This window comes from Cyclopterus lumpus, chromosome 9 (assembly GCF_009769545.1).
Source record: "Cyclopterus lumpus isolate fCycLum1 chromosome 9, fCycLum1.pri, whole genome shotgun sequence".
Taxonomy (NCBI): domain Eukaryota; kingdom Metazoa; phylum Chordata; class Actinopteri; order Perciformes; family Cyclopteridae; genus Cyclopterus; species Cyclopterus lumpus.
The window spans coordinates 4,356,798-4,372,423 of NC_046974.1; the positions used below are offsets into that span (position 1 = coordinate 4,356,798).

The following is a 15,626-nucleotide window of genomic DNA, read 5'->3' on the forward strand; positions in this document are numbered from 1 at the left end:
TTTGATCTTTTTTTTTTTTTAACATGCATAAGACACAGAAGGCGAACTCTGGTTTGAGGAATCGATCCGAAGGTCCCGAACGCGAACCTTTGAATTATTAAAGAGCGTCCGAACCGCGCGAGGCTGAAGAGAAGCTCCCCTCTCCTTTTAACAGATAATTCAAATCGCGTGTCCGCATGTGCATCTGGCAACGTTCAGAGAGGTCGAGCTTCCAGAACACGGACGGGAAAAAAATGACAGCAATGTGAATTTATGTGATTAAAAAATCCGTCCGATTGCTGGATTGTTTTTTTTTTGGGGGGGGGGGGGTGGGGGGGGGGGGCTGATAATGACCGATAATGCACTTTCAGCTGATCGTTATGTGTAAAGAACAAAACAAAACCCACATAACCCGGAAGATCAATCTTTACCCTTAGATTAATACAAAATACACACAAAGCGAAATATTTTACAGTGCAAAAGCTACTCGTAATTGCTCACTAGTGGACAAACTATGGGATGTTGACACTGCTCTGAAACTAGTGATATATCTGATATATACTGTATATGAGCTCATATCAGCAGGTTCACTGTAGAAAGGACAATTCATCCATCGTGCGCTACGTGTGAATTAAAGTATCCATCAAGCCTCTAAAAATCCTAAATAAAGTGCCAAATACTGCAGTTCTTGAAATGGCCACTTGAGGCCGCCTCCAATAGCGAGCCGATCCCCCCCCCCCCCCCGTAGACCCTCCATGTTAACGTAGCAGCAGAAATAAACTACACGATAGCCAACGTCCAGGTTCATGACAACTGAACGGGAGCTTACACATTTATAAAACTCATAGATTTAAAGGATATTAAGGCTTAAAGTGATGCATAGTTTAGGCGGTGGCCACTTAAAGTGACAGGCGGCTGCCACGTCAGGTCGCTAGCCGCTGACGATCCAAAATTCGGCAACTACATTTGTCAACCGTTATTAAATCACTAGTTGATCACTGGTGAGTACACGTGATCAACAGAGTCCGGGATTCCAGACCCACCTTGTGCTCGTTGAGTGTAAAAGGATAATTATTATTAGGACCCAGATTCCAGACAGCCAAATCAATAATAAATGTCAGTGAAGCGAGACCAATTTCTACTTTTAAAATAGCTGTGAGGTTGTTCTTAATCCCTCGCCGTGCTAATGAGATGAACGGTGATGCAGGTTTGTCGCAGCAGAAGCCCCGAATCACCGAAGTGGAAGGGAGACATAAATGAGCTGACAGACTGTTTGCTTTTGGGGTCACGTCGGCGCTCACCGGCTGCTGTGACCCCCATCACATTTGTTTTCTCAGTGCGAGAATAAAAAAGAGGCAGAAAAGCAGAGTTCAGCTCTGATGTGTTTCAAACGTGTTTACCGAGGTGGGGGAGGAATACAAAAAAGGAGAAAAAGAAGAAACTCTCCCCCCCCCCCCCCGGCAGCCTCTGACATGCATGAAACATGATGGCTGCCTCCCCACAGGGTCCCGGCGAGGATCGGCGTCCCTCACCTCGCCCCCACACTGCTACTGCTGCTGAAGGAGGAAGTGTCTGCCTCATAAGCATTGAGCAGTCAGGCCGCCTGCCCGCCTGCAGTAAAGACTTCCAGACAGCAGCCTGGCTGTAATTAAGAAACTGTAAAACACACACCTAGCGAGGGCCAAGGCTACCACTTGAGATCAAAGACCACCGGCCCCCAACGACAGGCTTTTTCATTAGCAACCACTGGTTTGCTGAGTGTTTGATCTCCAGCTATGCGGTCCGGCATGCTTTGCATTCAGGATGTGAGTGTTTGGGCTGCCAATGTTTTTTTTAGTAAAAATCTGACTTTAGCTATAGATTTTCATTTTTGTATTGTATGAATAGTTTTTTTTTTTTGTAATCAAAATCAACCTATCCATTGATAGAATTGGGGATTTTATTTTTTTATCGTCTCATCTTGCATTGATTGTATTGTATCGTATTGCATCGTATTGTAGCGAATCATAATGTATTATACCTTATCGAATTGCATCGTATTGTAGCGAATTATATTGTATTGTAGCGTATCGTATCATATTGTATTGTAGCTTATCGTATTGCATCGTATTGTAGCAAATCATATTGTATTGTAGCGTATCGTATCATATTGTATTGTAGCTTATCGTATTGTAACTTATCGTATTGCATCGTACTGTAGCGAATCATATCGTATCATATCGTAGCGTATGATATTGTATTGTAGCGTATCATATCGTATTGTAGCGTATTGTATTGTAGCTTATCGTATTGTAGCGAATAATATTGTATTGTAGCTTATCGTATTGTAGCTTATCGTATTGCATCGTATTGTAGCGAATCATATCGTATGGTAGCGAATCATATTGTATTGTAGCGTATCGTATTGTAGCGTATCATATTGTATCGTAGCGTATCGAATCCTATTGTATTGTATCGCATCATACCTTATTATATTGTAGTGTATCGTATCATATAGTATCGTATTGTAGCGTATCATATTGTATCGTAGCGTATCGAATCCTATTGTATTGTATCGCATCATATCTTATTATATTGTAGTGTATCGTATTGTAGTGTATCGTATCATATAGTATCGTATTGCATCATATCCATCGCATCGTTAAGTCCTTTTGGTTTTCATAGATTTTTAGCCATAAATAACCTTAGCTTTTGTTTAAGGCAGGTCAGTTTAAACTGATTTTATGTCCCAGAATATCTATTTGTTGTTTTCCTGCTGTAACAGATCACTGATCCCGGCAGTTTTACCGTAAATTAAGTCTCTTGTGATGTTGACAGCTCTAAAAATACTTCCAGTCCGAGAAAGTGACGAAAGAAATTGGAGTAAAAAGCAGATTTTAAAAGGCTTACTTTTACCCAAATTGTATTCAGTATTTTTTATATCCCATTAAATCCAAAATGTGTTGTTTTCTGCTGTAACAAAGTCGGAATCACAACAGTTAAATAAAAATGCAATTATAGGAAGTTAAGAGAGTGTGACAGAGTCCCTGAAATAAAGTATATATTGTTTTTAAATCAAGTATTTGAGCTGCAGAAAGCTGCAACTTTTGTGTTCAGATTTGATCCAGAATCATTGGTCTGATCTTTTTTTTTGGTCTGATTTTTTTTATACTCAAATTACTCCCCACTCATCCAGTGTTTACGTGCAGCAGCAGCAGCCCTCTCAAATCAGCCCTCCACCCGGGCAAAGCGGCAGACATTTGATGGCCGTTGGCGTCTTCAAAGTGACATCCTGCCACGACGGTGTTTACAAAGCAATACTCTCACATCCTGTGCGGACCCCTCTCGGCCCCCGAATCTCCGGCGAGGTTCAACTATAAATGTCTCGGAGAGACTGAATCTGCCCGAGTGATGAACTGCTTCCTCTCGCTGCAATCAAAAGGAAACGGCCAAATCCTGCAGAGGACTGACGTAAAAAAGGTCAGAGTGGCTTTATCTTTGTTAGGGAGATTATATTAGGAGTTCACACGGAGACGGTGTTCTAACTTCTGTCAGGGCGGACGTTGCTTCGAGAGAACACATCCAACTATGTGAACATGTTGTCCCCGTGAGTGACTGCGCTCACTGACGGCTACCGAGCTCTTCGTGTTTAAAGAGCCTTTTCCCACATCAATAAAACTTAATTGCATTAAACGATGTGCACTCCCGAACTCTGGGGAGAGTGAACGAGAGGAAATGGAAAGAAAGTCGGAGAGTTCGTGTGACTGACAGGCGCTAATCAGCCGCGTTATTTTACAAACTCACGGTGGGGCTTCGTGCATCCAGAGCTGCACATACAGACGCTTTCATATATGGAACTGGATGTTAAACGCCCCGTTTCCACACTGTTTGGGGCCAGTGAGCTTAATGTGCTATCGTAATTTGCAGATTAATGGACCAGAAGAACTGTCTGAAAGACTAAAGGCTTGACCAGGGGGCAACCTCCAGTTCTGAAGAGTGAAGCAAAGTGTCTTAAAGCTGCATTCTCTCTACTGACCACCAGGGGGCGACTCCTCTGGTTGTATAGAAGTCTATGCTTCATGTGTTAAAGTTGCATTCTCTCTCCTGACCAACAGGGGGAGACTCCTCTGGTTGTATAGAAGTCTATGCTTCATGTGTTAAAGCTGCATTCTCTCTCCTGACCAGCAGGGGGCGACTCCTCTGGTTGTATAGAAGTCTTTGCTTCATGTGTTAAAGCTGCATTCTCTCTCCTGACCACCAGGGGGCGACTCCTCTGGTTGTATAGAAGTCTGTGCTTCATGTGTTAAAGCTGCATTCTCTCTACTGACCACCAGGGGGGCGACTCCTCTGGTTGTATAGAAGTCTATGCTTCATGTGTTAAAGCTGCATTCTCTCTCCTGACCACCAGGGGGCGACTCCTCTGTTTGTATAGAAGTCTATGCTTCATATGTTAAAGCTGCATTCTCTCTACTGACCAGCAGGGGGCAACTCCTCTGGTTGTATAGAAGTCCATGCTTCATGTGTTAAAGCTGCATTCTCTCTCCTGACCAGCAGGGGCGACGCCTCTGGTTGTATAGAAGTCTTTGCTTCATGTGTTAAAGCTGCATTCTCTCTCCTGACCACCAGGGAGCAACTCCTCTGGTTGTATAGAAGTCTATGCTTCATGTGTTAAAGCTGCATTCTCTCTCCTGACCACCAGAGGGCGACTCCGCTGGTTGTATAGAAGTCCGTGCTTCATGTGTTAAAGCTGCATTCTCTCTACTTACCACCAGGGGGCGACTCCTCTGGTTGTATAGAAGTCTATGCTTCATGTGTTAAAGCTGCATTCTCTCTCCTGACCACCAGGGGGCGACTCCTCTGGTTGTATAGAAGTCTATGCTTCATGTCTTAAAGCTGCATTCTCTCTACTGACCACCAGGGGGCGACTCCTCTGGTTGTATAGAAGTCTATATAAATGACTCTACTTCTCTTGATTTATTCCCTCAGTAAACATTGTAAACATTAGTTTTTGGTCTCAATCTCTAGTTTCAAGTCTTCTTCAATACAGAATGATGTTCATTTAGTAAATTAAGGTCATTTAGAGTCAAACAGACCATAAAGCAGGGGGATGCTTTAGGGGCGGGGCTATCTTGTGATTGACAAGTTGCTGCCGCTACCAGAGCCGTACACGACCTCAGTACGTCACTCCTCCGCAATACAAATATGGTCATTTCTGTTTAATGGTTGAAAAAAAGTCAAAATGGAAATGGCCGTAATCCAAGATGGATTAAAAATAGTATCCATACTTTCATAATGCAATGTACAAATAGATGGTTGGGCTGGGACAAGAGATAACAGCTGTGCAATGTCATACTGCCATTATTTAAAAAGAAAAAAGGTAATTAATTTGTTTATCTACAAAAAATAAGAAGCCACCGATTTTTGTCTGTTTTTAAAGCAAAAATGAAAGAATATGAAGACATAAACTTGGACTCTGGGAAACTTTTTTATGTTACATATTTGAGAACAAACTCTTAACTTTATGTGCTTGACTTTTTGGATCGTGACCACTCAAGAAAAACTGTTTTCCCAGGAAGTTCAAGAGTCTGTTTTAAGGGAAAAACAGGAAAAGCCTAATTCATCATCATTTCAGACGCAGTTTTTACTTTTATTTAGATTGCGTAAAAGTGTCATTTTGTGTCATTTTTCTAATCTAATTTGGCAACCAGAATGGATCTGGAATTTTACTTTTTGTTTCTCCAAATAATCTTTATAAACTTCTTTTTGTGTCTCTGTGTTCATTCGTGATTGATTGACTTCTCTTGTACGTGTCAAAAGCACTTGTTATGTGCAGTTTTAAAGCATATTGAATGCCATCACTAGGAGGTCCTTTACAAAGAGGGTTCGTAGTTGCACAGAATGTACGATTTTAGCTTTCGTTTGCCTTTTTTTCGGGGAGACTCAAGTTTTTCATGCAAGACGACACCTGTCAGCGTCCTTCTTGTTTACATTAAGTAAAGTCAGCAGCATTTATTTTATTTTTTTTTTTTATAACGCAGGTCGTTATCACACAGAAGCCTCAAACTGCCGGAGAGAATGTCCCTCGACGCGTGCTGCCGTGTCACCAGCGTTGTAATGTGGAGAGAACAAAGTGAACCCCCTGCAGAGCACCTTCGGCTATCTACTGAGAATCAAATCCTGGACACACACACACACACACACACACACACACACACACACACTGATATCTAAGAAAAAGCAGACCACCAGGGTTAGCATTCATGTTTCACAAGGATTCGAGTCAAAGTCCCGAGGGCTATCACTGTCACTCTCTTTTCCGGCGGTCCTGAAGGAAACTGCCTTTTTTGATGTCGCAGTCAGATTGTGAGCCCACAGTTGCCCTTTTTTTTTTTCAAAGAGCGGCGGCGTTGGGCAATCTCAAACCTCAGTGGGCAGCAGTCAAACGGATGAAACGAGGCATGAAAAGGTAACCAGACGGATACCAGCGAGGACGCGTCGTTAAGGGGGAAAAAAAGGGGGGGGGCCGGTGTCACTTCCTCTCTTTGTTCACGTCAAAAATTCCCCCTTGAGACACTAAAAAACCAACGATTAATTTTTCATAGTAAGCTCATGCCTTCATACACTCCCATAAATATAAAAACAACTTTTAACTTCATTTTAATGGTCACCCACAAACAGGTGGGTACAATAAATCTGCCTTCAACCCGTCCTCGTTCGTTTTTTAGAAGCGGTCGAGCAACTTTGGGTTTCGGTGCCTCGGGAATCGAACCGCCAACCTTTTTTTCCGGTTAAAGGACAACCCCCTTTCTTCCCATATCGAGCTCACCTGGGAGCAGGACGAATCTGCCGGTAATAATAAAACGATAAACCAGCGGCAGCTTTAATCTTATAGCAGATTGTGAAGGACTCGTGAGGTACAGTACATCCCTTGTGTTGCTGGTTTTTTTTTAAACTACAACATTCCTCCGGAGAAACTCTGTTTTAAGTTTTTTTTCGGGGTCTCTTCCCTAAACACAGAGATGTCTTGTTGGCCTCCTCCGAGAGATTCTGTCCCAGGTCATCACCCGATTACTGTTCAAGTGTTTTACGAGGGGTGAAGGGGAGGATGGGGTCTGCACACTTGTGTGGAGCACAAAGGGAACTTGTGTTTTTACATCGGGACGAGGTTTCGGGGGGGGGGGGGGGGGGGGGGGAGAAGCTCTGTTAAGGGTTTTGTGGGCGCGATGGGATGGCCGCTCACCCGTGACAAACATCTGTAACAAAAAGCCCAGAAGAACATCTCCGAAAGGGGACAAAGTGCTGTAAAAATGCCCCCGAGCGCGGGACGTAAAAGAGAAAAGGCTGAACGCAGGAGTTACGGACACTTAAGGAAGATCGGCGAGAGAAGAGTTGATAAGGTCACGGCACTTCTGGGATGAAAAGGGTTGGAAGGAGGGGGGGGGGGAGGAAGCTTTATGGGCCGGAGAGGACTTACCAGTCCGTCACAGTTGTTAATGGCAACCGAGGCCCCGGGCACGTCTGTGATGTCGCCGATGAAGGTGCAGTCTGTCTTGAGCAGCTCGCGGCGCAGTATCCTCTCCGCCCCGCCGTCCGCGTCCGTCTGGTTGGCGCCCGAGACGCCGACGCCGACGTTTCCCCGCGATCTCGTCGTGCCACTCCACCACGGCGCCCGGCGCCACCAGCCGGGCGTTGGGCCGCAGGCGCAGGTGGAACTCCTTCCCGAAGGCGGAGATGTTGAAGAAGAGATTCTGCTCGCCGGAGGGGAGCGCCGCCCTCCTGACGCGCCGCTTGTGGGTGGCGGAGAGCAGGTGCGACAGGTAGTGTCCGTGGGAGTCGGTGCTGAAGGGAGTGACCAGGCCGTATTCCTTCAGCCGGCTCCTCAGCTGGTCTGTGGAACCACACGGCGACAGTGAGGCCTTCATACATTCATTCATTCATTCATTCATTCATTCAAGGCAGCAGGAAGTAGAATCTACAGCACATTGGTCTGTAGATTAAGCATTAAAACAAATGTCTTGTGAAGAGGATATCATGCAGCAGAGCTAATAAAAACACAATAAATTGATTGATGATAAAGAGAAACTATAAAAATAAAAATTCTCAGTCTCAGAATTCTTTGCTTCGTCTGACCAGCAATTTCAAAACTTAATAATACTAAATATAGCAGCTGATCCTCACATTTGGGAAGCTCAAGCTGTGGTACGTTTTGGTTTGATTTATTTTTCTCTCTCCCAATCAACTGTTATATCTATATATACAGTATATGTATGTATATGTATGTACGAATGTATAAATAATCAATCAAAGAGACTGCATCGGCGTGGTCGTCATCACCGTTTCTATACGCGTCCGCGTTCGTCCATCACAGATGGTGCCGATTCGCATGGAGACGGACGCCCGCGCGTCTCCTTTGAGGGTCGATACTTTTAAATCTGGCAACGCAAACGCAGGATTGAAGCCTCTCGGTTTAGAGAAGAAGAAGAAGAAGATGAAGAAACCTTTGCGACCCGAAAGTTCATTTGCTAAATTGTGGCCCAACTCGATTGTACCAGGAAATCTGTGGGCTTTTAAAAAAAAAATAAAAAAATAAAAGGGAACATTTTCCTTGAGTGCTTCTTCGTGCAGACGGCAGACACCTTCTGTGATCTTTGGCGAAATGCAATGTGGAATCTGTAAACCTTGTAATCATCTTCAAACAGGTGTCGATGTTTGAAACTCAAATTACACATCGGAGGACGTGCCTCGCTTTTTCATACAAATCACAGCGTGCGGCACTTTTTTCGTGATGAATAAAATAATGAATAAAAAAAGATCTTTCGATGAGAGCGTCGAGAAGACGACGGCTCGGTTAAAAAAAAAAAACGCAGATCAAGAAGCACCTCCATCATCCCCCTCGGCCGTGTCTGCTTTTGAACATGCAAAAGGTTGGGTTTTTTTTTTTACAGGGTAAATACCTCAGTGACCTCACTCTCACTCACCAACGGCCACAGAATTCGTCGCTTGATACCCGTTCGTGAAAAAGCCTGTGCGGCACGCAGGAGAATTACGTATCGCTTTGAATCGTATCGCAGTAAAAGCTTTGAATCGTATCGCAGTAAAAACACAAATTGTTTACGGGATGAAAAGTCGTGGAGCCGCGAGACAGAGGTGGAGCCCAGAATTAGCGCCGTTCATTAGTGATCCGTGTTTCACCGTTTAATCCTCAGGGTCTGATCCGGCGAGACGGATTCATGAAGACCTTTTTCTCCTTTGGAGTCCAATTAGAGTTTGGGTTTATGAAAGTTATAATCCTGGGGATTGTCTAGAAATCGAACAATACCCGTTGAATCTATTTACATTGGGTAATTATCCTCATTCACGGTGGATTTCTTTTGGTAGGTATTACTGGTAGTGGCGGAGTCGGCCATTCCCACGCCGGACTCAAAATTGCTGACATAAGCATGAGGGGGGTGAGGGTGTTCAGTGGTGAATTAAGTCACTTCTTCACATTAAAAAGCCTTATAAGAACTTGTTTATTTCAAACTAGTTATATTTCCACAGAAATGTAATTTTCTACGGCACATTTAGGTATTTTTCTGTTCTAGAAACTGGTCTGATTTAACTCCTTATATACAACCATCGTAAAGCCTTATGCCTTATTGAACATAAACGTGTCTTCAACGCGATGTGCGTTTGCAACCAAATGTTGGTCGATGGGTGGAACACAATCCTGCAAAAAGGTTAAAAGATGGCGAAGAGGATACGTTTTAAATAATGACGTCGCAGAAACTTAAAATTGGGAACAATTGATCCTTAAATCCTAATGTTCCTGGATCCCATTGAGGGTTCCTACAGGAACTGGGCCGATTGTCTATTTCTGTGTGCGTCAGATGCTTCTCCTTTGTTTATTTTCCCTTTCTTGTATTAATATTATTACTTAAAGTTTTTTTGGGGGGGGGGGGGAGGGGTTAAAATGTTTTAAAAAATACTACCGGCCGTATTTTCATGGAACTGGGAAAGAGGACTTTGGAGAGGATCGTCCTTGGTTGGAGGTCTGTGCTCCATCGGCTTATCTTCTTTTGTCAAATATGGACTTTAAAAAACGGTCAGAAGGAAAGTGAATGGCTTCATTATACTGATAGCGTTGGCGGATTTAAGGGTCATTCAGCCTCCTCGAACCACTCTCTTGCAAATTTTTTTTTTAAAAAGCTCACGGTTTAAAAGTACGACCCTTTCTACGAGCGGCGCCCCTTAAAGTCGCTCTCTTTCGAGATATGTTGGGTGGATTGCCCTCTGCTGTGATGGGATTTCTCCTCCTTGCTCATCATTGGTTGCTCTCCGAAAAGACGCTCGTCTTCTTGCACCTCGACTAAGCCCCGCCCACCCCCCCCCCCCCCCCCGTTGGAGCCAACCGGTCCGTGCGACGTGGCGCTCGGTTGTAAACGCGGTATTCTTTCACCACTCAGCGCGCCTTGGCTACTACGATAGCATAATAAACACCCATAAATGTGACGTGAATGAGGCCGCACCCCCTTCCCCCTCCTAGCTCACCTGGTAGAGGGATGGCCCGGGGTTTCGAATCCGACATCATATCCGTTCTAACTTTTCCAATTAAGGCCCAAAAAAATAGACCCTGGAAGTTGTAACCCTGAACAATGAACTCAAGTCAGATTAGTGTGAAGAACAACTGTTTCATGGTGTGAATTTGGTTTCATGATAAAATTATTGGATGCCACGAGTTTCCCATAAACCACTTGGGGTGGGGGTGGGGGGTGGGGTGGGGGACATAATCCGTCCGTACAAGTGGTTCCTTCGCTTGAGGCCTGTTGACTTTGACTTGTAAAAAGAAGCAAAGCTGGAGGTGGAAAATTGCGAAGAGAAACCACACTAAACGGGCCAAATGACTTGCTTTACGACGACGATAATGTGTGTGTGTGTGTGTGTTGTGTGGGTGGGGTGGGGGGGGTGGGTGCCACGAGAAGAGCCATCGGTGGCGCCGCTCCATACAGAAAGCCCCCCTCGGGGTTCCCGGGGAAGATAGCGGGATAGGGGTGTAAAAAAAAAGGATCCTACGTGGACGCCCGCCGCAGCTCACTTGTTTCTTAACCTCAGAAATGGAGAACAGATGTGCGGGATTTAGAAGTGGAATTTTCTTTTCCTGTATTACAAAGCCCCTCGAAGCACTTTGCTCATGTAATATATAAGTGTGTGTGTGTGTGTGTGGAGGGGAATGGTGGGCTGATAAGGGGAGGAGGGGTGTATTACAAGGCTCCTCACACACACACACACACACACACACACACACACTCCCCCTCCCACTTTGATCCCACTGCAACAAGGTTGTCTCTCTCTCTCTCTCACACACACACACACACACATACTTACACCTCTCTATTAAGAAGAAGGGAGAACATAAACAGGACTTACCCTCTCTATCTACTTCACCAGCCTGCAAAGAGGGAGAGAAAGAGTCGGGGAGAGGAAGTCACAATCTGACAGCGAGCAGGACAAAAGTTTACTGTAAAAAATAAATAAATATTATAATAATAATAAATCAAATGTAACAAAACAACAACAAAAAAGGCCTCTATTCCACGTGTTACGTAACCGCGCAGTGTCAACACGTCCTTCACAGAGGAAGCAGTGTCCCTCAAAACCGGGGGCGGGGGGAGAAGTTCGGACACTTTTTTTTTTTTTTAAACATTTAATAAAATAAATAAATAAGCCGTCGCTGTGTCTGCCACCACTTCTCCGCGACGCAACGGCTTTTTAATTATTATTTTATTTTAAAATATATATATATATATATTTTTTTTTTTTGGAGGGGGGTGGGGAGAAGACAAGGAGTCTCGTGTGAAAAAAAAACCCCACTTACCTTGTCGGCTGAAGTCACGCGAGTCCGACGAGGAGCAGCGCGAGTGACAGCGGAGCCATCGCGAGCCTTTGAAGAAGCCGACTGGATCCCGACGTCAAAAATGGTTTTAAAAAAAAAATAAAAAATGACGGTTTTTTTTTTTTTTTTTTGGGGAGAAAGAAAAGAAAACTTCTCAACGCGAGCGAGAAGTTATCAACGTAGATTCACAGCCACCACCACCACCACCACCCCCTCCCTAAAAAAGTTTCATAAAAGTAGGAGTGAGGCGAGTTGCGACACTTTGTCAAGTCAGTCAGTGTTTTGTTGTTTCTTTCTTTCTCTTTGACCGAAAGTTTCTAGAAATTTTTTTTTTTTGTCTTTTTTTTTTTAGTGTGTTGTTGGTTTGGGGTGGAAGTTAGTAGGACATCCCCTCTGCCGCTGGCCGGGACAGAGCTGCAGTGTGGAGCTCTTGCAACCTGGCACTTGGCCTCCCCTGGCTAATAAAAAAAAAAAAAAAAAAAAGGGCAAGACCCCAACCCTGCGTGACCGTCACGCTGCCCTGTCCGCGAGCCCTGAAACACATGCAGGGGGACGAGGGGAGGAGGAGGAGGAGGAGGAGGAAGAACTCCCTCTTCCCCCACCTCCATCCCAGGACAGGGTAGAAGGAGCCAGCTAAAACATGATAACGTTAGTTTCTTTCCACATTAACTTTCATAGTTGTATAACCCCGTCACGATAGACATGAAATATGTGTTTGAAGGGTGAATCCAGTATTTAAAAAAAGTTCAAGGAGATAAAGATATAGAAGCTGAAGCTTACAGAGGGAGGAGAGGATCTACGAAGAAGATCTATTACCGTGACAGCTCAAAAAGAACTTTAAATACTAAAGTTTTATAAGCATACGTACGCGTTTACGTATCGAATACGAAATATCCAAAAAGCCCTGTTTGAAATATCTGATGTTCGCCACGTGAAAGCTTTTTTGGCCGTGATTTAAAATAAAGTAACTTGACATTATTGAAGAGAAGAGGGGCGGAGGAAGAGCGATTGTAACACATTTCTAATCCAGAAACCCTAAATGAAGTCGTTAATTAAAGCCAGTAGCATTCTAATCTCCCTCTAAAAGCCATTAGTTTGAACCTCTGGTCCCCTTAAACCCCCCCTCCTGCAACTCAAAGTATGTCAGATCCGCAAAAAAAAATGTACTTAATTTTATGCCACATGTAATTTAAAAAAAATAAAAAATAATCTCGTGACCCTTTCCGAGTCGTGACCTGCGACCCTCGCACACGTTCATACCGATATTAATAATTACAATCACACGGTCCTATACCCTTCCTCATCTGAACACACGGTGGGACAGGAGGACAAGTGAGAGAAAGTGAGCACACACACACACACACACACACACACACACACACCGGTAATAATGAGGCAAGACACGTACACTAAGAAATCAAAAAAAAAAAAAAAGAGTTAGATTATGACTAAAAGTACTCTGGATTCTTTCTTTTTTTTATATAAAAGGTGCTTTCTTTTCCTCTCCTTTTGTACCGTCGTCATCTTCTGCAACATTTAATATATTCCGACAGCCGAATATATACTTCATGCGAGCCGTGTGCGAGAGTGACTGACATTCACCTCTCTCTCGCCTCTCTTCTCCGTCTCAGCTGACTGAAAAGCTCCAGAGGGTTAAAATACTGTATGGGGGGGGGGTGGGGGGGGGGGGGGGAATGTGTAGCAATCATCTTCAATAATATGAACTGCCGTCGGCCTCGTTACTGACTCCACGCCATCCAGCTCGCTGTCTCTTCTCTCTCAGGTATAAATGCCTCCACGAGAGCAATGGGTGGAGGGGGGGGGGGGGGGGGGTTAACAAAGAAACTTCAGGGACACCTGAGCCCCCGACGAGCAGAGAGATCTGGAAAGAAAACTTCAGGGAAAGGAAATTGTCTCCGAGCAGCCGAATCAATGGTTCAGGGGGGAGCCCCCACCTTCTGGATCGTGAAACCGCGTGCCGCTATGGGAACCACCTCCGGCCCCGAAGTGAGCTCAAATCGTGAAAACGGTGCGCCGAGCTTCCCTATTTTATTTTCGTTTTTTTATTTTTTCCCCCAGGTTCGTCTTTGTCAGTTGAATAAATGTGTCGTTGTAAAAATGGGTTTTTTTGTCGAATTTTCGGACTGTGAGCGAACGGGCGTTATTTCAAATATCACTCATTGCGTTAAAAAAAAGGGGTGGAAACCAACATTTCTCAACCCGCGGTTGAGTTATCACATGGTTCTGCAGAAAAGACATTAATATTCTATATATGGTACTTATGCATCAAAGTTAGCATTAGCATAGGAGATGGAGATCGTTTAAACTACTCTAGATACAGTTAAACTCTGGGGGGGGGGGGGCGAAAAAACACCCATAGAAGCCACTATAACAATAATCTGTATTACCCTTAATCTTTATTTTGTTTGGTAAATATAGGTTCGTTTTACGTCTTTGGGCCTCTAAATACATGTATTTAAATGAAACTGAAACTGGTTCAACACTTTTTAAGTCACAAACAAAATATTTTAAATGCCTTTCCAGATTACATTTTTCTAATATAATGAGATGAAATGTTGCGACGGCAACGTATAAAGTAGCATAAAGTGCAAAGCGTACTTACTTCCCACCACTGCTTCCGTGGTGCCCTCGAGCAAAACGCACCTCCACCTGCACCAGGAGAAGCGGCATCGATCTTTTTTCACCTTTGACCTTTTTTTTTTACTGTTCGGTTTGAGCTGAACTTCTCACCGTCAATAACCGCGGCAGCTTTTATTATAAAGAGCCGCCCTGCACCGGGAGAAACCTGTGGAAATGTAAGGAGGACTGTCGGTGGGAGGTGCTTTTGATCCAGCCTGCTCAAGGGCACCACTGGCACAAAAGGAGCTCGAACCTACGTCTCACCAGGACGAGACTATCACCTTGAATGGGGAAGGTAGAGCCGTAGTAGCACTCTAGTAGCACTTAAATGTCCACTTACGATAGCACTTTGTTTGTTTAGCACTTTAGTAGCAACTTAAATGTCCCTTACCAATAGCACTTTGCTGTTTAGCACTTTAGTAGCACTTAAATGTCCCCTTACCGATAGCACTTTGCTGTTTAGCACTTTAGTAGCACTTAAATGGCTCTTACCGATAGCACTTTTGCTGTTTAGCACTTTAGTAGCACTTAAATGTCCCTTACCGATAGCACTTTGTGTTTAGCACTTCTAGTAGCACTTAAATGTCCCCTTACCGATAGCACTTTGCTGTTAGCACTTTAGTAGCACTTAAATGTCCCTTACCGATAGCACTTTGTTGTTTAGCACTTTAGTAGCACTTAAATGTCCCTTACCGATAGCACTTTGCTGTTTAACACTTTAGTAGCACTTAAATGGCACTTACTGATAGCACTTTGTAGTTTAACGTTATTGAAGAAATTGTACTTGCCTTGATTCTTGTTGTTTTCTGAGTTTGGACTCACGGTTTTTAATGCACTTATTGTAAGTCGCTTTTGGATAAAAGCGTCAGCTAAATGACATGTAATGTAATGTAATGAGTAGAAAAATATAAGAATGACACAAAGCCCCTAAAAAGGGAGACTCTTCCGAAGGTTCAAATGCAAAATGACATAAAACTCATCGTTCCATGTTCCGCCCATTAGTTGTTTTGGTTTATAAAATGTCATAAAACAGTCAAATCAAATCAAATCGGCGTCTCCCAAAAAGCTCAAAGGACGTCTGCGAATGTCTTTGTCCACACCCCTAAAAAAAGGTTCTTCGGAATGTGTCCTGAAAAATTGGAACTCATCGATTTCA

At 43.9% G+C, this 15,626-nt stretch overlaps 1 protein-coding gene across 1 annotated transcript in view; it reads right to left on the reverse strand.

The window, feature by feature from the left end:
- adamts3 (ADAM metallopeptidase with thrombospondin type 1 motif, 3) overlaps positions 1–11,871 on the reverse strand; it is an 87,401-nt gene extending 75,530 nt beyond the window's left edge. The window contains 5 exon segments of the mRNA XM_034540733.1: positions 7,433–7,595; positions 7,597–7,846; positions 11,365–11,386; positions 11,813–11,832; positions 11,835–11,871. Coding sequence (XP_034396624.1) covers positions 7,433–7,595; positions 7,597–7,846; positions 11,365–11,386; positions 11,813–11,832; positions 11,835–11,871 — 492 coding nt within the window.
- Between the last annotated feature and the right edge of the window lie 3,755 nt (positions 11,872–15,626).